The sequence below is a fragment of the Poecilia latipinna genome, unplaced genomic scaffold (assembly GCF_001443285.1).
Source record: "Poecilia latipinna isolate Pla-1442-1.1 unplaced genomic scaffold, P_latipinna-1.0 Scaffold147, whole genome shotgun sequence".
Lineage (NCBI taxonomy): Eukaryota > Metazoa > Chordata > Actinopteri > Cyprinodontiformes > Poeciliidae > Poecilia > Poecilia latipinna.
In genome coordinates this window covers 331,772-356,534 of record NW_015112763.1, presented here as the reverse complement: position 1 = coordinate 356,534, position 24,763 = coordinate 331,772, and the positions used below count along the sequence as shown (strand labels likewise).

At 39.7% G+C, this 24,763-nt stretch overlaps 1 protein-coding gene across 3 annotated transcripts in view; it reads right to left on the bottom strand.

The window, feature by feature from the left end:
* LOC106945521 (phosphatidylinositol-binding clathrin assembly protein) overlaps positions 1-15,243 on the bottom strand; it is a 106,652-nt gene extending 91,409 nt beyond the window's left edge. For all 3 annotated transcript variants that reach the window (XM_015029256.1, XM_015029257.1, XM_015029258.1), the window contains exon 1: positions 14,649-15,243. In XM_015029256.1, the coding sequence (XP_014884742.1) occupies positions 14,649-14,778 (130 nt within the window). In that variant the 5' untranslated portion in view covers positions 14,779-15,243. The remainder of the gene's footprint in view (positions 1-14,648) is intronic.
* Positions 15,244-24,763: the final 9,520 nt, after the last annotated feature.

Genomic DNA, 24,763 nt, shown 5'->3' with positions numbered 1-24,763 from the left:
GGGGGGCGCAGAAGAAAAAGTTTGGGAACCACTGCACTAAGGCAAGTACAAGTTGGTCTATTAGACTACATCTGGTTTTATAGATGTAATTCCCCCTTTGATTCAATTTTAGGACTACCCTTTAATGCCCCATTTGAGATCCTAACTTTTATTTCCTCGTCAAGGAGAGATAGAAAGTGAAAGTGACACTCCCCGTCTTCTTCTACCCAACTGTTTTTCAAGCAGGGGAATTTGGGAAATCACGTCAAGGGAATGGGATTGAAGTCTGTGCATGCCTGTCTTAGTGTCTCTGCTCCAACTTCTTGGGGGAACATGTAGCAGTCTGACAGAACAAAAAAAAAAAAAAAAAAAGGGGGGGGGAAAATGGCGGGCAGCTGAACATGCAAGCAGGTAAGAGACGGAAAGAAAAATAAGCCGCTGAACCCAGCCCAAGGGCTCCTGAGAGAGAGCGCTGCTAAAAATAACCAGACATCAGAACAGGACGGGAACAGAGGCACTGAATGTTCCCAAACACACGCACATACTCCGGCAGACAAATCTCAGTTCAAACTGTGAGCCGTCGTCACCTGAAACAGGAGGTCAAATGATTATTTAGAGTTCTCTTATGAGCAGAGGGGTGAAGCAGAGGGTTCCTCCCAGAGAACGACGCTTAACCTAACCAGGTCCGGTGGAGTTTCCCAGGAAAATTAACGTTCATCACAGGGTTTCTGCAAGTTGGATCCAGTTAAAGTCAAGACGCACAAAAACAACATAACTTTTGGATTAAAGGACATTTGGAAAATATCTGGCCTTCTAAACATCATACAATAGGCTTTATAGTAGTAACTGATGACATCGTTTACTGACATCTGTTATGGGGCGTCTGAAATTTAAACTCCCTTATAGTGAAAGAGTAAAGGACAGTCAAGTCATGGTGTTGGTGGAGGTACTGGTGAGGGACTGTCAGTCTAAAAACCAAAAGCCAAACTTTACAAAGTTCCTAAAAAACAAAAACAGATGCTTTGTTAGTCAGTTTAATAAAGTTAAACGTTCAAACTGTAACCTTTGTTCTCAGCCGCATTGAGAAAAAAAAAAGCCTCTTATGCTCAGTGGCTAAACATGAGTGGCGCCAACTACTCCAACCTGTTTTCATCTTTAGTTCAGTTCTGTGATGAAGAAAAACACGACGACGCAGAAATGCTTAAAACCATGACGGTAGGACTAAAATCAATATCATGATAACTGAGCAGTTCACGGCGATAAACACAAGATGGTAAAATAGAGCTAGAAATTTAAACCATATTAATGTATTAAATTCATTCATTAAATACATGTTTTGTATGAAAATTGGATTAAATACACGTCTATGCAAATTGCAAAAACCTAACACAACCGTTTTGTTTAATTTTTGAAACTCCATATTTTAATATTTAAAAGTATACAGAGTTCCCGCTCCATTCGCCATTGTTACAAGAACAAAAATCGCCCAGTTGGCTCTCAATGAGTCTGGGGACACGGTTGGCTGTGAACCCGTCCTTCAAATCCGGAGAAAAGAACAACGCAGCCCATGAATTTAGATGAGACTCCTCGTTTCAAAAACGGGGACAATTTTAAGACCTTAATTTTAGATAACTAAATTCAAGACCTTGCAGAAACCCTGCAATAAGCAAGAAAAGGGCCAGTTTTATCTATTGCAATCGTTTAGCTTCTAGAGGTACCACGAACTTCAGAAGCCGTACCACTGCTAAAAGCCCAACGCCTAAAAATAGTCGTTTGAGATCCAGATGACAGCACAAAGTGCCATTTTAAAGAAAATGCAACTAACTTTTGTACCATTTGGGCTTCTGTTGCCTAGTGTTCTGGTACAGCCATTAGTGTTTTGGTGAGTGTGTGTTAATGTACAGTAGGGTCATTAAAGCCTTTTTTTAACTCCAGACTGGAGTTAACAAAAAATAAATAATATCACAAAGAGCAGGAGTTTGGATACAACATATAAAGTGCCTCTGTCATGAAAGGTATAAGAAAATAAGTAGAACTAGCATAAAGGCAAATGATTACAGTGAATTCTGTGCGCTTTTTAAAGGCAAACTGCACTAGCATTGCTGAATGGCTGAAGATGCAGGATATTAACTAACCACTTGCTCGGTGCTATTGACTCGTCAGGTGCATTTTGAAACCTGGCCGCTGTGTGCATGAACCGGTGAGGCCTGCAGAGGCACTCGCTGACCCTCTGTCTGCCTTTACAGCTTGTTACGAGAGCCACAGCTTCAGCAGCATCCAAAAGGGATTTCTATTAATAATGAAAATCTATATTTAATAGATTTTCCAGAAGTTTAAACAAGTGTAGGGTGGGTTAGATGTGTAGTGCAGAGGGTTTCTATATTCCTCGGAACTTGAGGCAACTGTGTGACAATGAAGAACATCGAGCATTTCTATCCAACATTTCCTCAATGTCTGTCTGGTTCCTTCCTCCTCTTCTGAAAATATTTTAACATGATCATCTGAAAATGCAATCAGAGATGAGGCTCAACGGACAAATTACCTGACACGCTAAGCTGTTCAAAACGCCAAACTATGCTTTTTAGCTTCACTACCGTCTTTCAAATGCAACATATGTTAACAGTCTTGTTTTCACAGGCTTGAACTAAAAATGCATCTACTTAACCTTCCTTAGGTTCCTTTGTTTCGCTTTTTGCTCTGCCTCTACTTCAAACCATTGTCTATAGTTTTCCTTCACTCCGGAAACCAGCACAGCGCACAGTAGCCAGCTTTGACAAACGTTTAACAGTTTTAAAGTTTCAAACTCTGATGATACTTCACATTGTTTTAAAATATTTATATAAAAATAACTTCCTTCTGAAGGTGTGGCAGTCGTTATTTTGCCGTAGCAGTGTGCGCCACGATCAATTACATGTAGAGGAAACACTGTAATTAAAGCCACTTTTTGGCAGTACAACAAAGAAAAATGACACAGAAACATACCAAGGCTGTTTCTCTGTTTAATTTAATGACCTGAGTGATCATGCAGTCTCTCACTGTGACCCCCCCTGCAGTGATATTTGTTCACTCAATCACAACCTGTGTGTGTTGTGGTGTATAATTACATGTTCCCAGACTGTGGAGCTGCTTTGCAACCTATTCAATACGCACTAAAACAGACTAAAGCTCTCCCTCGAGACTCCGAAACTGTTTCAATTTCACTCTCCCCCCTCACTTCCACCGTCTTGCTTGTCACACAGTCACATACTTAGGGTCTCACACTAAACACTCCACAACACGTGCACTCCCTCGGGCTCGACTTGAAACAGACGCATCCAGACGGGCGGCGAGTGGTAAGCCGTTTTTTTTTTTTTTTTTTCCTGCCTCGTAGTCCAAAACCCAAGCCTATCTCCCCTCTGCAGAGGCAAAGAGTGGCTTTCCACCCCCTGGCCCTGTTTAGATAGCATTAGGCTCACCTACAATTACTTAAGACACAGGCGTCTCGGCTGGGCTGCTAACCGGCTCCACCCAGCAGCGGCTCTATCAGGGGCTGGAATCTAAATCAAGTGGCACTAAATGAGCTGGCCAGCCTCTCTTTTTTCTCTCTCTCCCTTCATGTTCTGAAACGACACTGAGCTCTTTCAATTCATTAAAAAAGTTTCAATACTGCCCACTCTCTGGACGACAGCAAACCTGGGCATGTGTGTACACTGCGTAATGGGAAATGGGAAGGGCAAAGAATATATTGGGAGTACGTGACGGCACTGCAGGGCCAGAAACGGCTTGAAACGTAAATATTAAGCTTCAGAGTCAAACTGTAAATCCTCTCCTGATATTGTGTGGTGGGAAAATGAACACTAACAACATCTAAATGTTGGGAGTTTTGAGATGAATAAAACATAGAGACGTATTTGTGGAGACGGGAGTCGAAGCCCGAGGCCAGATGTGAAGCTTCTCTTCGGCTCCAGCGTACTCTGCGGTCTGGAATCTCTTCCTCCTTCCTGTAACCAGAAATCAAAGCGCTGCCTATCAACAGAAAGTATATACGCACGACATCCGTCTCTCTGTGAGATCCAACATTTATGAAGGCACATTATAAAGCAGAGGCTCACCAGCAAAAGTGAAAAATGGATGCAGCTCAGCCTAGCTGGTTAGCCTTGGCCCTAATTATGTACTACCGCTTTTTGACCGAGGCATTTCCAACGCTTCCCGGACTGGTTCAAAGGATCCACCTCCACCCCCACCCCCCACCCTTCCCCCTTTCTCTCTCTGCTGCCCTGACAGCATAAGAACTTGCTTACAGTGAGAAAAACTGGTTTGTGACTGGCACCAGCTCCTTTCTGTTTCCGTTTTAGAACCTAAAAAGATTCACACAGGTGTTCGCAGGCACAGCGAAACAAAAAACATCAAGGTTATCCGGAAGCTTTGTCGCCAGCAATGGGAAAGTCTGAGTGGGCACTATCTAGACGCAAGGTGAAACTGAAACCACATGAACTCAAGCTCTTGTAACTTCCTGCCCAAAGAGCAACCCGCAGACTCTGTAAACCAGACAAGGCTGGTAGTGATGTGCAAGCAGAGCTAGCTCTGTGCTTGCTGCGGGAAACAAACGTGCTTGCAAGTCTTCACGGACGATACAAGCTTTAAAGTCGTGGATATTTCAGCTGAACTCTTCTTTTGGTAGCAAGTACTCCTGGATAAGGCCTTCTGAGATTAGCGGCATTTCATTTCTAGAGGGATAAATCGGTAGAGCTACTGTGAGCTACTTTCTTTGTCTTTCCACTGAAAGTGTTTCAGCAAATTTAAGACTTTTAGATCTTTTTTAATGCCACTTGGAATGAAATTTAAGACTGAAAAAACCATAAATATACAGGAGGGTTGGGGGAATCCTGCTGTATTGCAAGCAACAATAGCAAAAGCTAACATTTCTGAGGTCTCTGTGGCTCTTCCCAGCAGCTTTGTGCATATAGCTCTCTACAATCTTAACCCCATATAGTACCAAACTTAAAGGTTTTGGTTCTTTGCACAGAATGTGCATGCCATCATATGGGTTGGCAACAGAAGTGGCCCAACGGCAAAAAACTAAAGCCATCCAGCCAACTGCCACTAAATTTGCACTTATCCATGATAGATGCAAAAAAGCTAGCTAGCTACCAAAAGTATTTTAGCAGCTAACCGCATCAAGTAACAGAAAGTTGTTTGCGTGTTACCCAAAACTTGCCTGACAGAAAAGTGCTACAAGGAAAAAAAAAAACAAAACGAAAAAAAAAACAACAGCTACATAATAGATGTAATAATCCTGCACGACAAATTTTAATACCAGTGACTAATGTATTTAAGGCCAACTTGCATTAAAAAAAAGGAAATTAAGCATTTTAAGGCCTTAATTGTAGATACAAAACTTTATGCCTTTTTCTGACATTTTAAAGGATGCACAGACATCCTGCAAATGTTCCTTTCCACTGTCACCTCATGGTTGCTCAGGGTTAGAGGTTACTGAAAGGTCAACAGAACAATGCCATATGATGGACTTCTTACCCATTGGTGTTAAATGACCTGAATTAAACTCTACTGTATTTGAATCTGACACCATGATGCGACTGGACGCTTAATCTTCAACTCCATGATGGGGTAACAATAAAAACTGTTAATATGGAGAAGTTAATACTTCCTCTAATAATGGTGATGTTAAAAACAATAATAATACACGCCGAGTCATACATGTAGATCCTTCTGTAAGATCTTCTGACAGCCTGTAAACAGCAGGTAGTCACCTGGTCAAAGGTCAAAAATCAGGGGCTGAAACCATTTATCGTATTAATTGTGATTAATCGATTATTGGAACAATCCCCAACCAATTTAGTAATCGATTAATCATTTACTGAAGTACAGAAAATGCTGAAATAACAGTAATTACAGTAACAGTAATCAAGCCAAATAGAAATAATTTGCTACCCAATTATTAATCAGTAAATCAAAAAAAAAAAAGAAAGGAAAAAAAAAAAAACAGATCAGCCCTCCACTGGACTGATGTTAAGAAGAAAGGGCTGAGCTTTTCACATGTTGATATTTTTAACTCCAGATGCTACAAATCATCAAGCATTCACTAAAGGAATGTTTTATTGCATCTTAAGAAAAAAAAAAAATATTTATTTGTGTCCATTAATGTTTTTCTAATATTGCATAAAAGTATTTAAATAAAAAGTCAGCAGGATGTAGCAATTTTTTAATCCTATTAATTGTCAGAATAATAGTTGATAGAATAATCAATAACTGAAATAGTCATTAGTTGCAGTTATTAAAAGCAGGCGGCTCTACAGAACACTCAGGCTACAGTATATCACATTATGCTGTACGAGTATGAATAGCACAAATGGTTTTTATTATGCTATTGATCAAATTGTACCCAACTACCAGGCAACAGTAATGAACTTGCTTAGCAACGACCAGAAAGAGCCAATCAGCCTAAAACATTAACTCATTATTAAGCCACACACCTGCAGTGACATTTCACACTTTCCCTTAAAACATGCGTCATCTTCAAGGAGCACCATAACAACATGTTGGTGAAAACTAAGCTTTCTTCTTTCTGTTAAAAATCCAACATCAATTCATTCTTTGGATTTTTACCCTGAATAAGCCAGGCTCGGTTGATTTAAAGACTCGTCTTTCTCTCATTCAGCCCTTCGCCAAGAAAAGAAGAAAGCTAAGAGTCGGGTCAGACGGGCATAATTGCTAGCGCATTATCAAGGAGCTGGAAAAAGCCAGCACTTACCTGCCATTTATCAGTTCATTCACACGTCCATTTATACAACTCTAATGGCTCTCACATGACTATCAAGTACCTCTCATGCGACTTCGGGGTGTGAATTGTTCTCGAGAGTCGGCGCGCCGGAGAAAGTTGACCCCTCCCCACCTCCCTCCAGCCCCCATTCGCTCAGCATAGTCGATAAATACCAGGAGCACAAAAGCAGCTCCAGAAGTTTCCATTCAGCTCAGATTAATAAATGTTCCATTACCTGACCTGCTGAGGACCCTCCAAAGGGAGGCCGGGTGGGTCAACAACACGCTAAGCAAGCACCCAGTCAGTGACTGTTACAAAGATTTAAGAAAAAATAAATAAAACACTTCAACAACTTCTTGTACGGCAAACCTTAGCCCATTCAACAAGAACCAGCTGACTTAGCCGCTGCTATGACAACTGCAGGGCACCGAGGAGGAAACTAAATTTGAGTTTAAATGTCACAACTTCTCTCTGACAGTTGGGAGATGGTGAAACGGCTCCAGTGCCGGCACGGGCCGCAGCATGTTGACAAAGGCTGGATTTAACGCTCAATAACCCTCACCTTGGCGACGGGAAAACCTAAAGCAGGTGTGCAAGTAGAGAACCGTATTCCAACAGCACAGCGTCTGCCGATGTTTATGACAATAATCACCATAAAAACAGTGAGGGGATAAAAAGGGGGGTTCTCTCCTGCCATCACGGGAAAGAATTGGCGGTTGTTGCTGCGCGACTCACACGCTGGGGGTTAATTGAGGTGGACGGTCCAAATCATAACACTAAATGGCTTTAAAGCAACACTTATTTCCACCGGCGGAGCGTGAAGGTCAAGACTGCTCCGGTGAGCGGACTCACCCCGGCCTCCCCCCGGCCTCCTCTCTCCCTCCAGGTCCCACACAGGCTCTCCGCTGGCAGCGCTCAGAGGCTACTGCCAGGGTTATTCGGTTATTAGGTCTAGGCACAAATACGCCGCTGAGATCAACTCGCGGCCGGCTGCACGACGGCAACAGTTGCTGGTGGCGAATCCGTGCCAAGATAATTACGATGAGCAATTACGATGTCTTGTGTCTGTATAGTCGTAGTTAAACTTTATCGCACTTTGTGCCATTACAGCCACAAATGACTACACTTGGATTTTATGACAAACAAATATGGTTTTCCTGTTGAGTTCAGCCTCCAAAGACTTTTGTTGTGTGTTTTACCAACTTTGGAGGCTGACTGTTTCCCTCTGGTCTTGGCAAAGTAGGTTGAGGTCAGCCGGGTTGGATGGAGAGAATCCGAACAAGAGTTTGTCCAGCCAGTATTCATCTGTCTGGTTGGGAATATTTAACCATCTTGCGATTTGATTCAAAATTGAATTTTGATTTATAAAGATTACTCATGATTTCTGCTTTAATCCGCAGGTGTGCAGTCTGCTACAATATTTAAATGCAAACTATAAAGTCCTAATGAAGACAAACATTTTAAAAAATCTAAAATAAATAAACAATTTTTAGTCTGGTGGGGGCACAAGTAAAGCCTGGTGACCCGCCAGGCTTATAACACACTGGGTCTCGGTCCATCACATAAAATTCCCAAAAAATACATTGAACTTGAGGTTTTAACATGTCAAAATGTAGCAAACAAAGGAAAATAGATATAAAAATGGCAAAAAATAGATACAGAAAAGCAAAAAAAAGACACAATCCAGCCTAAGTTCTGAGTCTATAAGTTGTCACTGCTGTGCGTTTCTCTCTAGCAACTTGTAGAGGGCTAAGCAAATGCGAAGCTGTGAGCATGATAGCTGGATGGATGGTAGAGCTGCCAAGCGCCTGCATTTGTTGAAAGAGCTCGATGCTGTGACTACGCCCGGATCCGACCGAGCAACTGCAGTTCAGCTGTGGCTTCAAACAGCATCTATAATGCATCTTTTCTGACATCTTACTGTTGGCAGGCTGCTTCAGAACATGACAGCTTTTTACCAGCTCATCCACAGATCCAGATAGGGAATCTCTAATAAGAATCTAACAACCAGCAAACTGGCTGGGGGTTTTTCTTTTTTGCCCCCAAAAAATAAGCAATTAAAAGGCGAGGCACAGACTGGGTTTGCGTTCACAGACGCACTTCTTAACAGATGTGCCTCTTGACAAATATAATAAAAGGCATATTAGAGAGGTTCGACTACATTTCACCAACAGATGGGCATTTATTCCAGGTTGCACTTTGCAGAATTGGCAGAAGTTATTTTTTGCCTTTTGGAGGTAGAGTGACTCTATAACTATCCTGACACAGTCAAGAAGGTGGTTCACTCAGAGAGACAACTAGTCCCATTAAAAACAACTTCCACACTACTTCATTAGTGAACCGTTTCACAGTTTTTAAGCTCTGAAGTAGTGAACAGGAGGCTTCTTTATGCTTTCAGCATAAGATTCCAAGATGGTCTGTAATAATCTTCACAATGGTACACTTAAAGATTACAGTCAAATATTTTACTTCTTTTAATTACAAATGACCAAATACTGCCCAGATTCAGAGACACAATCCATGTTCAAAGCTAGAGCGGTGTCAGACCATTAAAATAGGAAACAAAAACACTGAAAACTAAAGTTTTTTGTGATTTCCAGTTTAAAGTTAAGATTTGCTTAGCTAAAAAATGCTTTGTAGAGTAGCTAGGAGTACAAGATAATTCAATTTGGCTAGAATAAGAATTTCAGAGAGGAAAAACAAAGGGAATGCTGTAAAACTGGATGCCAACGTTGGCATCTTTTAGCCAGTTGTGATGTGCAGTTTTATCATTTCATTTCCCTAGATAAATCTGGTCAACTGCAACTGGAGAGTTCAGCACTTATGAGAATTTTGTTCTACACAATAAATATTGTTCAACTATGTAAACAACACTCAATTTTTCAAAAATTGAATGATAATGCAATGCATTCTTTTGGTCTTCTTGCTTGTTTAATGTAGAAGAAATGTTTTTGGTGAGAGTCAAAATGTCTGGGTAAAACCAAGTTATTTTACTACCAAAAGCAGCAACTCTAGCAAGACTAATGTTTTTCCTTTAAAAGATGCAAGTATTGTTTGGAAGGAAATACTAAATTTAATGACTATGTTTACAAGGAACCAAAAGCAGGAAGACGAGAGTCACATCATCAGCACAGCATTGCCTTACTTGGTAAATACCTACAGGAGACCGTAAAGTACCGAGATTAGATACAGGAAGTCCTGTTTGCACAATCATAAGGTGGTGCTATTCAAATGTGGATCCAGACCAAGAAACGTAGCAAATAACACTCCCTATTTCAGTTCTCAACGTGTGTTACATCTCAAAGGAGCACACTGATGCAATATTTTGTTCTGAAACTGTGTGTGTTGTTAGTGTATCTGGCCAATTGGAAGGACTTTAAGTGGAGGCTAAAGCTAACAGAGAGAAGGGAGAAGCTTGAATTTATGCAAAACAAAGTGAATGTAATCTATGCCGTCATCAATAATATTGCAATCAAACGTAGGAGTGCAACTAATGATTATTTAAGTAACATTATTCAGATGATTAATCGATTAATCGGATAAAAGGAAATGTTTTTTATGTAACCACTTCAGCCTTATTTTTTACACAACATTAGAAATACATTAAGAGATCAAATAAGAAAATAATTAAACTGCTTTTTTGAAAAAGAAAAAAAATTTGCTTCGTAAAATGTTATAGTTAAGTGTGCATTTGATCATTTTTAGCAAAGGATGCATCTACAGCAAAAAATATATATTTTACTGTCAACTAATCTGTTTATTTTGGATTAATTTTAATAGCAAAAGTTGTTTTTCTTGTTATTTCCATAATCGATTAATCACAATCGAGTCGATTAATCGTTTCAGCTCTGATCAAATTATTTCCTAATAACATTCAGCGCAAATTTGATTTGAAATTCAAAAAGTACTTTATTGATCCCAAAGGGAAATGAAATGTTGCAACTTGTATTAATTCAAAATTCTTCAAAAAGCAATGGACGTTGATGGAAAGTATGTAGTCTCCATCAGCAGTCTGATACTACAATTATGTAGATTCCTACTCCGGAGAAAATTTAAGCCATCTATGAAAAAACAAAATTTAACTCAACAAGTAAAAAAAGTGTGTGACGCGCCACTTGTGAATGGTCTTCTTGGACTTCCAAAGCAACATTCTCATACCTGTTAGAGGTGTAATGAGATCACTCACAGTGGGATTAGTTACCAAATCCTGCCTCCAGCTCTCCACTATCGACTCCACGTCAACACAAGTGCTGAACAAACCTATGACCTGCCTCCTGCGTCCCTTCTGGCCCCGCACATCTACAGCTATATGAAGATGACAAATCTGACAGGCCGGCAGCATTTACGGCAAAAATCATGACACGGACGAATAAAAGGACAAACAGGCCGTTCCCTCCCTACGGCACAGAGGTTGTTGCTCTCTCAGAGAAATCAATAAGCTCCAATGATTAAACTTGAAATGGTGCATCGGTTGGAAGGGTCTGGCCCGGGTTCACAAAGCGGCGGGGGGACAATGCCCCCTTTCTTTTTTTTTTTTTTTTTTTTTTTGTGGAACGTCAGCAGCTGAGTCTTGCGAGTGAAGAGGCGTTGACGGATGCGAGGCAGCCGAGCCGAAGCATCGATCAAACGCGCGGGCCCGTGCCGACCCAGGCAGTTCCCAGAAACAGAACTTCAGCACATTTGGTCCGTTTAATGTCGAAGACGAGCAGTGGTCCTGCTGTGCAGAAATACCCGGCTTGTGATCCCATTTTCACCTTTGATGCATCCCTTTATTCTGCTGTGCTTAGCTGACAGCTGAAATGGCTTAAAAGGAAAAAAAAAGTTTGGCAAACTCAGGTTGTTGCTGCCACATTGGGCAATATGCGTTTTCTAATGTAAGCAGGGACAGTGTGGGGTCAACTGTGTCCCTCTGTGGAAACACGGCAAGCACACTTTGTCCTTCCTGGGCTGAATGTCTGACGAAAGACCGGCCTTTTGTTGTTTCCGTCAGTCACGCCGTTATCTCCGTCCGCAACTTGCCTTGAAGTCTTTACAACAGGAACCTGCAGCCAGGGTTTTGGCCCGAGTCTGAACCATAAGAGGGCTTATTATTAAAGGAAGTGTAGTTTACTGTTCCAGCATCCGAGCCGCCAGACATACTGCTGCTTTTGAACATTCCATAAACAGCACTTACTGTAAGTCTATGGCATTTAATAATAATAAAAAATGTTGAAATTGTTTGGTTACAGGAAGGGGCAAAGTGTTGGTGAACTGGCCAAAGTCGCTTGAGTTGACTGATGCATGTTAAATGTGTAATCTTGTGACATTTCATGGTATTTTTTATGATTATTTTGGAGCCAAAGTGAATAAAGAGTAATCAAAGCAGTGATTTAACACATTTCCATGGATCCATTTGTTGTTCTTATAGAAAATTAAGCTTAGGTTATAGGATTACATCCTATTATTAAAATTCATATTTCAGTTTATCCTGTTTTCTGAGGCATTTTATTTGTACACAGAGTTCCAAGTCTGACATATCAGATTGAAATTCCCCTAAAACTCAAAATTAATACTGCCATCATAAGAAATATTACTTTTGTAGCACAAATTTGATAACTAAGAGTGTACATTTTTTGCATTGTCTATCATTTTTTGTGAAACTTTTGTATTAGAATAAGAATTTTGGTTTCTTGTTGTCTCGATAAATTTTAAATAATTTTGTTTTGACTAACAACAATATGATTTTTTTTTTTACTATTTTATTCACTATTTGTTCAACAAGAACATCAATAACTAGCAGCAAATTTGAAAATGATTTTTCAAGAGTGGTATTTGTGGCGCCATGATTGCTGTGCTATGCTTTCATAGTCACACGGTTACCTAAAAAAGACAATTTTTCCATCATCAGTTTTATTTTTAATCACAATAGCACCCAGAAAAATGATAAAATTCTAAGTCCACCCTTATAGCTAACAAATGTTTCCACATATTCAGCATAAACTGCTTTTTTTTCCCCTTGAAATTCTTGATACAAATCTTGATAGCAAATAAGTAAACAAGAAACACCAATGGTTTACTGTTTAGGATAAAAGGGAGATTCCTCAGATGTTTTTTATGTTGGCAACTGGTTCAACTATTCAAATTGAACACACTGAATCAATAAGGTAGTGTACTTAAAAAGCTAAAATCCCAACTTTGACCTTTTGACCTCAGCGTGTCGACCAACTCGGTTCCTTTTAATGCTTTGTCATCAAATGTTAACTGAAGGCAAAAATGTACAGTTGCTTTAATTAAAACTATAGATTCCTCAGTATCCATTTACATAGATGCTCCTCTCTTATCTTATAATCAACAAATAATGTACTTTCTTCCCCCGTTTTCTTATCACTAGAGAGTCCGTTGGTCTTGCACGCTTGAGGATATCGTCTCCAAGGGTTCAGATTCTGATTTCTGCTAAAATCAAAGCAAGCCAAAAGCCTCCACTCCTCCATCCTCATGGGAGGCTTTTATTGCCAGTGTATCTCAACATCGGTTTAGTGGGAAAAAGCCTTAATTATTGGAGACAGACGATAGATACCGACTACATAAAGAGCACTTGATTAAACTGGACAAATGTGGGCTGAAACAGCCATTTAAGACCTCTTCTTTCTGTATCAGAACCAAACACACACCACCATTCAAACAGCTGATCCGATTAGATTCTCCATCATTTCAATCCAAAACTAGCTAAACATCACTTCATTCTAGGGATATACGGGGCAAGATTCACACAGTACTACCCTTCCACCACCTGTTGCTGCACATGGCCCATCAGCTGACTGAAACCTGGCTCCTACACCATTTCGAAAAAAGCAAAAAAGAAATTGATGCCGTTTATTAATCTAAACAGCATCAAATTAAAATGTAGATTTATCAACCTCATTAAAATAAATCAACCAGCCTGAAGCTGGTAATGTTTTCCCTAAGTCAAGCAGAAGATCAAAAGCAAGTGTAAATGATTAGCTTCTGAGCTATGACTTAAAAAAAAAAAAAAAAACAGTGGGAGCTTCTGGCTTATTAATTGCTAAAGTGGTAAATAAGCTTTAATCTCCCTGAAAACTTAGTTTTAAAAGACTACCTTTAACATATAAATTTGCTTTGTACGTTCTCATGCTCAGTATGAGAACTTGCTGCAAAGTTAATAACTCTGTGCAATATCTGCTGCATGAGCTGAATTTTATTTCACTGTACTTAGGAATGGGACATATGTAAAGGAATTTGAACCAGTCTGTAATTGGACTGAGCTGCTTATATGTTTCTATATGTAAATTGGATCTGTTGGCTACAAGAAGCATGATTAGAACTGATAAATATTTTTTTTTCTTTTTACAACATTAGGAATATATTTTTTTTAATCTATTAAGGTTTCTTGGTTGAATTTGTTGCATTTCCAATCAAAATGTTATACCTAACCAGTGACGCAAAAAGTGGGTACACACTGTGTTCTAAGTATAGGGGTGCAATACTAAAGGGGGCGCTTGGATAAATGGGGCGCCAAACAAACAGCTGTTTGTTTGAAATCTCTTGGGGGGGCTATAATATCTCTGCATGCACCTCATTTTCAAGTCTATCACTAATCAAACAAGAGTAAGAATAGTAACAAGCTACATTCTTGCAGTTTCATGGACGATTCTAAACCCAAACATGGCTCACCAGTCAGACAGGTGACGACTCTACTGCTACGGGCCAACCCCCATCGTCTGGCCAGGAATTAATTGAAACATTGTTAGTCCCTCCCCAGATCGCCTTTACTAGGAGAAAAAAATTCAGTAGAGGAGATTTCTGCCTGCATCCAGTGAGCTCGGTGATGCTGTCCAGCCAGCAGGGTAGTAACCAAGTATGCGCAACACAGACCGACAGTCAACGCGTTCAAAGAGGATGGCATACTCACAGTCTAGGTGCTTCTTCTTAGGTCCGCTCACTTCGTGTGTGGTGGCTTTGCACACCGCCTTGCTGATGGCAGAGCCCGTCATGCTGTGCTGCGCCGCAGCGATCCGATCCGTAATAGACTGGCCCGACATCGCTGTTGTTTCTTTCCCCCCTCAACTCAATCAGACAGAACAACGACCCAATCAATGGATCGGCTCCAATCCAGGACAGAACTTTAAACTTCAGACAAAGCTCCGGATCACTGCTGCTGTAAAACCGATTTGACTTAACCAGCAGTTTATCTTTGGAGATAAGTTGTCTGGGTGGCAAAAACGGGAGAAGAAGAAAAGTTAATTCCTTGTATTTGTGAAATAAATAAAGCAGAAGGACGCTGTTGTGGGCTAGTGTGTGTTAGCTAATGTTTCCGTTGCAGTACTCGAACCAGGAAAGAGTCCCACAGTGGTATCTGGAAACACTTGAAATCACTTTCTGGCCACAAATAAACATAGCTAACAGGCTGCTTCAAAACCCGAATTCTTTGTTTTAAGTCACCAGAAGCGACAAGTCCGGGTCCGGTTTGGCAGAAAAAGAAGTAATCCGTGTAAAATGAAAAAAAAAAAAAAAAAAAAAAAAAAAAAAAAAATTTTTAAAAAAAAAAAAAAAAAAAAAAAAAAAAAAAAAAATCAAAGCTTTGAAGAAAAAATGAAAAAAAAAAGAAAAAAAAAAGAAAGAAAAACTTGAGTTCCTCCTCCACGTCAACTTGTTAGCTCGGCTGTTAAAGCTATCACTGCTTCCCGAGTAAAGTGCCTGTTTGGAGCCCGCTCCGGTGGGGAAAGTAAGAAGAAATTAAAGAGAGCATTATTCAAAGTTTGTCAGAGGTTACTGCAACAATGACAGCCAGGAAAAGCGCAGTTTCCCCTTCTTCCTCCTCCTCAAGGTGCGAGAAGCTAGCCGAAGAGCTAAAGAGATTAGCCAAGCAGAGAGCGAGCCGAGTCGAGTCGAGCGCTGCCGAGCCCAGCCGGCGGACCCGGTAAGTTGAAAATGACAGCTCCTTTGGCTCGGTCCTTTCCCTTCGGCTGGTGCTGTTTTCCGGATGCTACAACCACATTACTGGGTGTTTTCCCCCCACTCCAACAGTCCGGTGACGCTGTCTGGGAAGTCTCTTCACAGCTTTCTCCGCACGGACTGACTGACTGACTGCTGCTCTGCCGGACAAAATGGCAGCGTAGAATCAGCTGATCTCACAACTGAGCTGAGCCGAGCTGCGTTAAAGGTATCCAAATGAAGCTCGGAATTTATCACTGTTCGTATTTTAAAAGGCTAATTTAAACAGTCATATTAAAAAACGACAAATCTGAATGCTCCTGTTTATATTGAACTTATATAAATGGTATGCAAATTGAACTTAATGGGATATATACCCAGACTAAATAAACAAACAGCACACATAAAAAATAGAGAAATTTAACTGAAATGAGAATACTACATGAGCATATTGTAACTGATAAATTGATAATTTGCCTCCATATTTCTTGTGTTAATTATCCTTTTCTACCACACTAACGATCTGCATTAATTCCTCCTCTACATCCAGGGGTGTTGCTAGATAAAAAAAGAAATACTGGGACAAACAAATAAAGTTAACTTTCAATATATGTTTGTTTTGAATATAAAATTCAGTATAGACATTATATCTAGGAATCTACCTTTGGAAATAATGTCATCTAAACACCTAAAAAAAGAGACAAGGTGGCACATGGAAATCGATAACAGATGTCAATCATTGTTAACTTTCCTACTGAATTAATGGATTAAATTACAGGATTCTTCAGTACAACATAGCGTTTTTGTACAATTATTTACACCTTGTTTGATATTCATTTATTTAATTTCTTAAAAGTTCTGAGCATTTATAGGGTATTTTTAAATACAGCTGGCTTCAAACTTCAAAATGTCTTCAAATTGTCATTGTGTTTTTATTTTCCAACCAAAGAAACAGACTTCTTGTCATCATTTAAATTGGATGTAAAGCATCTCTTATTACTGTAATCATGTGACAGATAAAAAAAATTGGATATGAATAAAGTGACACTACATATCAAATTTACAGCTGCACAAGCAAGAACTGGAAAATGTTTTTTATGAAATGAAGCAAACGGAATATGTTCACGATTTGTCGATCTTTTATGCCCCTAAGTGTCTTCTTTAACGACAAAATGAAATGGAGGAAGGGGGGAAGACAATTTTTTGTGTGAAGTCATCATTTCCGACAGTCCTTCAACGCCTCAGAAATCTATTGGCTAAAAATTAACGAGCGAGTGAAGCCTTTGTAGCGGAATTCGCGAGACAAAACGCATCACATTTTAAAAGCATACTAGTCATGACCATAATCATGACGCTTATGAAGAGGAGTTAAAACTACACGCCGACTCTAAACTTGTGCTCAGTCGTCACAGACACGCCGTGTCCACGTCACGCTGATCCAGATTCCTGCCTGTCTTTAATAATTCCTCAGCTGCCTCGTCCCTGTGTGACTCCAGACTTTTGCGGAACACTGTGTGCTGAAGAAATGAGTGAAAACCCACCGCTGCTCCGCGGCGTGCGGCGGCCCGGTGGGTCCCACTCCGGATCTGAGCGGCTGAATTAGTTAAATATCTGGCGGCATTTGACTGCGTTTCACACACAGCAGCCTGTAGGATGTAATTAGATGCCAGGCTGCCAGCATAAAGCAGCTCATTACAGCCGCTTTCATCCGAAGCAGTGGCTCCTTTTTTCAGAACTGAACTCTTTGAATCAAGCGTTTTTCAGGAGTATTCACAGCCCTTAAACCTTTTCACATTTTTTGCTGTTAAAATGGGGGGGTTTTTTAGAGTAAGCAATCAGTGTGAGTCCAGATGTTCCGTGAAGACCTCAGAGGTTTGCTGGAGACAAAACAGCATTACGAAGATCAGGGAGCGGATATGGGTCAGGGATAAAGGTGTGGAGAAATTAAGAACAACATCCCAAGGTTTGAACTTCTCAGATAAAGGATAGACTCAGGTTAGAGCATCTGTTGACTGGTCAAGAAGATAGCCACACTCCTGTTCCACTATGTCCAGAGGATACAGGTACAGAGGCATGGTCAAAGGTCAAACAAAAATCCAAATGAGACTCTGTTGCAACATTTGAAAACTGCTCTTCATCCAATCTGAATAAGCTATGATGAATCGGCTAACATTTTGGTCTGTATATGTGCAAAGCAGGTGGAGACAAAAATTTACAGCAGACGTAATGACTCAGAAAACTGGAAATAAACGCACCTCCATTTTATAAATATGACCTAATTCGGGTTATTATATCACATAAAATCTTAATTAAATATGTCAAAGTGTGTATTTGTAATGTGAATGAGGTCAAGAGGAATTAACACTTGTGCAGGGTACTGAAACTGTTGAACGGGAGACACAAGCGGCAGCAGAGTGAGAAACTTCTCAGACGATGAGCATCCAGACTGCGGCAGATGTTTCCTGAATAGGAGTCGGACCGTTTCTTTTTGGTTTCAGGGAACCGGCTGCAGTTTGCAGTATTTCTCGTCCTGGTGAGAAATACTGCAAACTGATCCCAGCAGGTGAATCCATGGGAGCGGGTCTACGATTATCCGTCTCGGCAGAATGGAGAATGATCACGGATCCTCTGAGATGTTAAAGATGAGGCAAACCTGGATGTGCAGTCTGATTTAGGTAGACGTCTGTCAAATCTGACATGGAGTTGACAAAGAAAAGGGAAATGAGAAATACAACAGAGAGAGGTCCTGAGGTCATCACAATTAACCTCCTGAAGAGGTTAATTGTGATGAGTTGATTATTGAGATAATTGCCAAATTTTGGGATTTCCTCCCAAAATTCAGGAAATTGGCGCAAATTTCCTTAATTTTGGAAGGCAGGTTATCAGCCGATACTTATATTTGAAGCCATCTTATCGATCTCAACAAAGGTCTGAGAATGAACCACTGTCCACTTTGCTCTGCGATCAGAGAAGTTTGACTATTTGCCAAACCCACCCGGTCATGTCTGCACGTTTGCAGTTAACAATAGTCACCCCACTTTTGCCAACTCAGCAACTTTCTTGCTATATTTAGCAACATTTCAAACAAAAAAAAAGGTATTTCTCCAAAATCGGAATCAGCAGGTCAGGCTTTTTAAAGATCGGTGATCAGGGATTGGCCAGAAAACTCCAATCGGTGCACCAGCCCTAAATTCAACCAAAGAAGACAGTAAAGGACTTTCATGAACCCTGCAATAATAGAAAACATGTTGCACCAGATGTGACCCATTTTACTTAGCTTCATTTCAGCACTTATGAGATTTAGCAAAGAAAACCAGATCTTCATTGTAAAACGCATGAATAAGCTTTGCACATCTGGAAGTGATGCATAGCAGAACAGTGACTGGCAGGCAGACAGCAGCCACCCCCATCCTCTCCCCAACATGCCTGCAGGGAATCTCCACCTGACTCGCATGTAATCAAAAGCTGCTGCTGCAGCGCTCGGAGGAGACGCATTTAAATGTGCAAAGCCCTGACACTGAGCTAGCGCTCTGCCACTTGCACCCCGCTTCACCTCTCTCTTCCCCGAGCAGAGCCAGAGCGGAGTGCGGGGTCGCCATCTGCAGGCGGAAGAAGGCCCAAACTCCAGATTTCCATGGCAACTACAGGCGTGGATGTGGAGGTGCCCTTTTGTAGTCCCTGGCAACGGGCTCCTGGGCCGGGGATTGGGAGTCCCATCAGCAGCTGCTGGTCATGGAAAGAAGCCAGGGGATGAGATGGGATCACCTGGAAACGCTGGGGGGGGAACAGGAGGCAGATGGACCCAGAGGTGCTCTTCATCATTGCTGATGTGTAAAATGGACTCCAGCATGGCAGGATAGTTTACAGTGTGATTACAACAACTGAGATCAATAGAGCAATGAGCGCTTCTGGGCATCTTGACCTTTATGCTTCGGCTGTGTTCAAGCAGGGACGTTTTCATTAAGCCCCCATATATGACAACATAAACTAAAGGCACCTGACATTCCGTTAAAAATGGCTGCCCTCTCTGACCTTCCAAACTGTGGAACAGTAGCTTGCTGCGAAGGGTCTCCCAGACTGCAGGCGGGGTCTTCTGTTCCCCCACAGGCTTATTTGCTAAGCCATCTCTAATTATAATGTAAGCACACGGCTGCGGCTCGGGGGACTTAATCTCCGTCTTTTTGTTATCCCGTAATTATGTTTTCTATCTTTTGCTCTGTGAAAGAAGCTAATCATGTCGCTGAAATAAACTGCCCCCACCTCTTTAGTTTGTAATAATTCTAGCGTGGATATTTTCTATCCGCTCGCCTTTGTGTTCTGAAAAATGGCTAATCAGATTGCCTTTCAGGCACATTTGAGTTTGTACCTCTCACCTACTGTGCAGGTTAGATGAAGCCAAAGAGCTTCACACAGCCAGGAAAAAGTGAGAATTAGGTGTTTTGGCAAAGATTTTTATGTATCCTCTGGTTTAATATAGGGGACTGGTTACCCTTGCTGACAGGTGGCTGGATCCCAGCTTCACAGCACTGACTCGGTGAGATGGAGACACATTAATCCAGACACTCAAGATCTGTATTTCATCAAAAAAAAAAAAAAAAAAAAAAAAAGCTTTCTAGATGTGAGGCAACAGTATCACAGCGGTGGACTCAAACAAATTCTCTTCAAAATCTTACAGCAATCAGTTTTCTGTTTTGTGGCGAGCCAGCTAGGAGGAAAACACAACAAAACAATCAAGATACAGACAAATTGCCCGAAGGTTTAAAGTTACTTTTGTACGACTGAACCATTTCATCTAAATCTGCTTCCATTTTGAACCAGAAATCAACCACTTCACACCCATATATGTCACAACTTTAACAGTTTGCTTCTGTTGGTTGGTAAATAAAAGATACAAAAGTCCCACATGCAGTTAAATGGCATTTTCTGAAGATTTGGTGTTACAATAATTTTCCATTGAACAGAGTTCTGATGCTCCCAGTGCTCTGCAAAAACACTTACCCAGTATTTTTCTCTAGTTTCAAGCAAAAAATATCCTAGTACATTGAAATAAGACAAAACTAACTTACAAGTAATGTTTCAGCAAAATACAACAGCTTGTTTTAAGTCAATAATTAAATAAAAAATAATCCCACTGCCAGATTATTTCACTTATCACATGGGGAAAATGACTTATTATAAGTGAAGTAATCTGCCTGTGTAACTAGTAAATTTTTATGTACTAGATAGGAATTAACTAGGAAAGTTAGAAATTATTTACTTAAACATGCTCATATCTTGCTAAAAAGTTACTTGTAAGTTAGTTTTGTCTTATTTCAACTGTATTAGGATACTTGCACTAGAAACTAGACAAAAACAATCAAGATTTTGTGCTTTTCTGCTCTGTGGGGGCAAATTCTAAGGAAATATTAGAGATTATTAACCCCAACCAAAATAACTGCAAACTGTGGCTAAATTTGCCCCTTTGCTAATCTAATACCTCCATTTTTGCACCCGTTTTTTTCATTGTATCCTGTCTTACTTCAGTTTTGTACCCCAAAAACAAACCACTTCATAAACTTTTAAAATGTTTTATATTAGTTTTCTGTTTTCATAATTTGTAGAGATGAACATAAAAAAGTACTGAAAACTCACAACTAATTTAATCAAATTATGTATTATTTTTAGTCAATTTTTGCGTTACACCTTGTTTCCCGTTTTTGGGGGTCAGTTAACTTCAATGGACTATAACAGATGATAGTCTGTTATAGTCTATAACAGACTATAACAGAGTGTTATAGTCTGTTTGGGACTATAACAGGCTATAACAGCCTGTTATAGTCTGTTATGAAATGATTTTCATAATTTTCCATGAAAATTATTTTAATTTTCAATATTCTCAGCTTGTGAGAAGATCATGGAAAATTATTTTAATTTGTAGGCCATAGAAGAGGCTATGACAGTTTTACATGGATTTTCCCTCATGCTCAGGCTTGCTGCCTTTCAGAGCCGCTGGCCACTTTTCAGACAAAAAAGGCTTTTGCAGAGACAGATAAAATGGTCACATTTTAAAACAGATAAAAACCCATAGCAAGGCAGCAAGGTGATTGACCCTTAACATCTGCCTGGGGATGTTTTGTACTGAGATACAAAAATAAGGTTTTTTTCTTTTGAAAGATTACTAGTTAGAAAGAGAAGATTAATTTAAACCTTATGTTTTGAAATATTTAACTTTATTTTTGTGTGTACAAAATTCTGTTTTCAAAAATTGTTAATTGCCTTTTGCTTTGATAAGGGTCTTCCATATTTCAAGAGTTAGTTTAAGTTTGATAAAATCTTCAGAATAGTATAGAAATATAAAGATTAGGGTTGCACGATATATCGGCACTAGCGTCGGTATCAGTCGATATTAGTCGTTTTTTTAACATATCAGTATCGACCTGATCACTAAAACTGGGCCGATTTTAACAACCAATATGTATTTCCATCTTGTTGCCGTCTGTTTCTAGTCATTTTTTTCTAAAGGTGACATAACAGTAAAGAAATATGTATAAAATTGGTAAATATTGGTGATCGGCCATAATAGCAACATTAATATTGAATATCAATATCGGCCCAAATGTTCATATTGGTGCCTCCCTAAGAGAAATTATGACATGGATAGTGTTTGAGCCATTTTAATGATTTTTATTTATGTAATCAAAAATACTTAATTACCATAAGAATTACACTGATACAGCATGGTATAAGTAAGGATATAAAATAAGCAGCTTCACACAAGCTCTTGAAGTTTGACATTATAGAAATAAAAACATGTGAAATTCTTCTTATACATTCTTTATTCATATTATTTCAAGGCATTCAGGGTGTCCAGACATCCTAAAGGATTCTTTTTTTTACCCTACAATATTTGTGTTTTTGACAAACTAGACATAACAGAATGAGATACTGTTCTCGTCAAATCTGATCTGATAATCTCGTAACACAAGACACGTGCTACTTATTATCAGTCTCTTACAACACAGGCTGCAGAGTCCTGCCTGTCAGTCAGATCAAAGCGATGTCAGGCCGAATTGAAGACTTTGACATCAGTCTGAGCCTTAAACGTTCAAAAAGGCGGGACTCAACAGGGGCTGTGGATGCAAAGAACCAAGAGCATGATTTATGGAAGTTACTGCTCCAAAGATGAGTCTCTCAGAAAGCACACATGTGATGGAGAAGCTGTAGATTTTGTGGATGCATGACTAATTGTGGGCTAAAATATCAAATGGGGCCGCCGTTAAGCTGGGAGGCTGCTCAAAATTCTCTCAGATCACTTATTCATTCTGCCAGATTTCAGGAAACGTGGGGCTGCTGAATTATGAGAGCGATCTGTTAAAATGTAGATTTGACAGTTAGTTTCTAACAGATACCCTCAGTCCATCATTCAGGCATCTGAAATATTGTTTTCCTATTCATCCAAAGGCAGGGGCTGAACAGTCATTTCATTTATTTATGAATGAATTGTGGGACATTGTAAAAGATGTAAACAGACTTGGACTACAGAATTCTTTACAGCACCACCTTGATCTGGCGTTTACCATATTTAAACAAAAACTTGCATTTGTTTCATGACATTTTTGCATTACAATACAAATTGGTTATGGAGTAGACCACAATAACAGCACTTTCATTTTAAAAATGACTGCATAATTGAGTCTTTAATTATTATACTTCCACCTATAGAGACAATTAGCTTTTCAGTTTATTCAACTGGTCTCTTTAATTTACAAGTTTTAAAAAAAAAACAAATTATTAGGTACCCTAGTTATGATTTTATCTAAGCTTTACTCATAATATTAGCCACCAAGTCATGCATGTTTTGGACAATTTTTAAAATTCAGAATGTCAGTGGTGAATGAATCAGGACACAATCCCACTGACAATGTTGACCATGTAATAATGATGAAATGGTGTGTGTACTGTCACTGCAATTTAAAGATACAAAGTTCGGCAACATATATGGAGCAAATGTCATTCTATTTAAACAGTATTGGATTTTACTTGGCACAGACAAATGCCTGATCTCAAATGACTTGGATTGGGACAAAAAATAAGTCTTTCAATTTCAACATTGCAAATATTTTTTAAAAAACATATCTGCATGCTTGTGTGACTTATTGTAAGATTACATCAATTCTTGCGTGTTTCAGCCCTTTTTAGCAAACTGTTAGCATCTTATTCAGACTAGTTCCACACATATGATTTATTTTTGGTCTTTCAGTACCAGAGGTACTGTAAAATCTGCATTTCTTCTACTTCTAAATCGTATGATCTTTGGACAGATATCACCTCTCAGGTTAGGAAAAGTTAGCAACTAGCAGGCTGGTTGTTAAATTTTTTTTTTTTTTTTTTTTTTTACAGAAACCAGATTAATTGGCGTCAATAGCACCAATACTGAATTAAACAAACAACTCAGTAGTCAGTAGTAGTATCATGACACTAATGAATAATAGCTTTGGGTTTTGTGAGCTTAACTCTAAAACAGACAAATGTTTGTTAACATGTTAGCTAAAGCGGCTTAACGCAAGAAAAGGTAAAAATATTAGTTACATAACTCTAAATACCACATATTACCAAATTTGGTTTGTTTCCCCAAACTTGCTATACAGTAAATGATATCTCCAGAATTAGCTAAAACACTTTAAACTGGCTTTTAAATTAGCTTTAAACTGGACCCTAAAACTAAACCATACCACCTCTCATGCTTCTAAAGGGGCAGTATTATGTAAAACTGACTCTTTTTTTTAGCTTTACCTCATGTTGTAATGCGATTTCCTCATCATAAACATACCTGGAGTGTTACCTTGATTCCATCAGGCATGTTTAAGAAATCCTTTAATCTCCATGGCAACCTGTGCTAAACGGCTAGGTGGCGCTAGCGCCGACGCAGCTCCTTCACTGACTTTCGCGATTAGCAAACACCTGGTGGAACTGCTGAGCTCATTATACGAGCTACTTCTCAGTGCAACGCTGGTAAAAACACTGTTAAAGGGTTAATGGAGGAACGACGCTGTGACGAGCTTCTGAAATGAACGGAGTTTCAGAAAGAGTAAAAGTTTTAAAGAGACAGAGGCC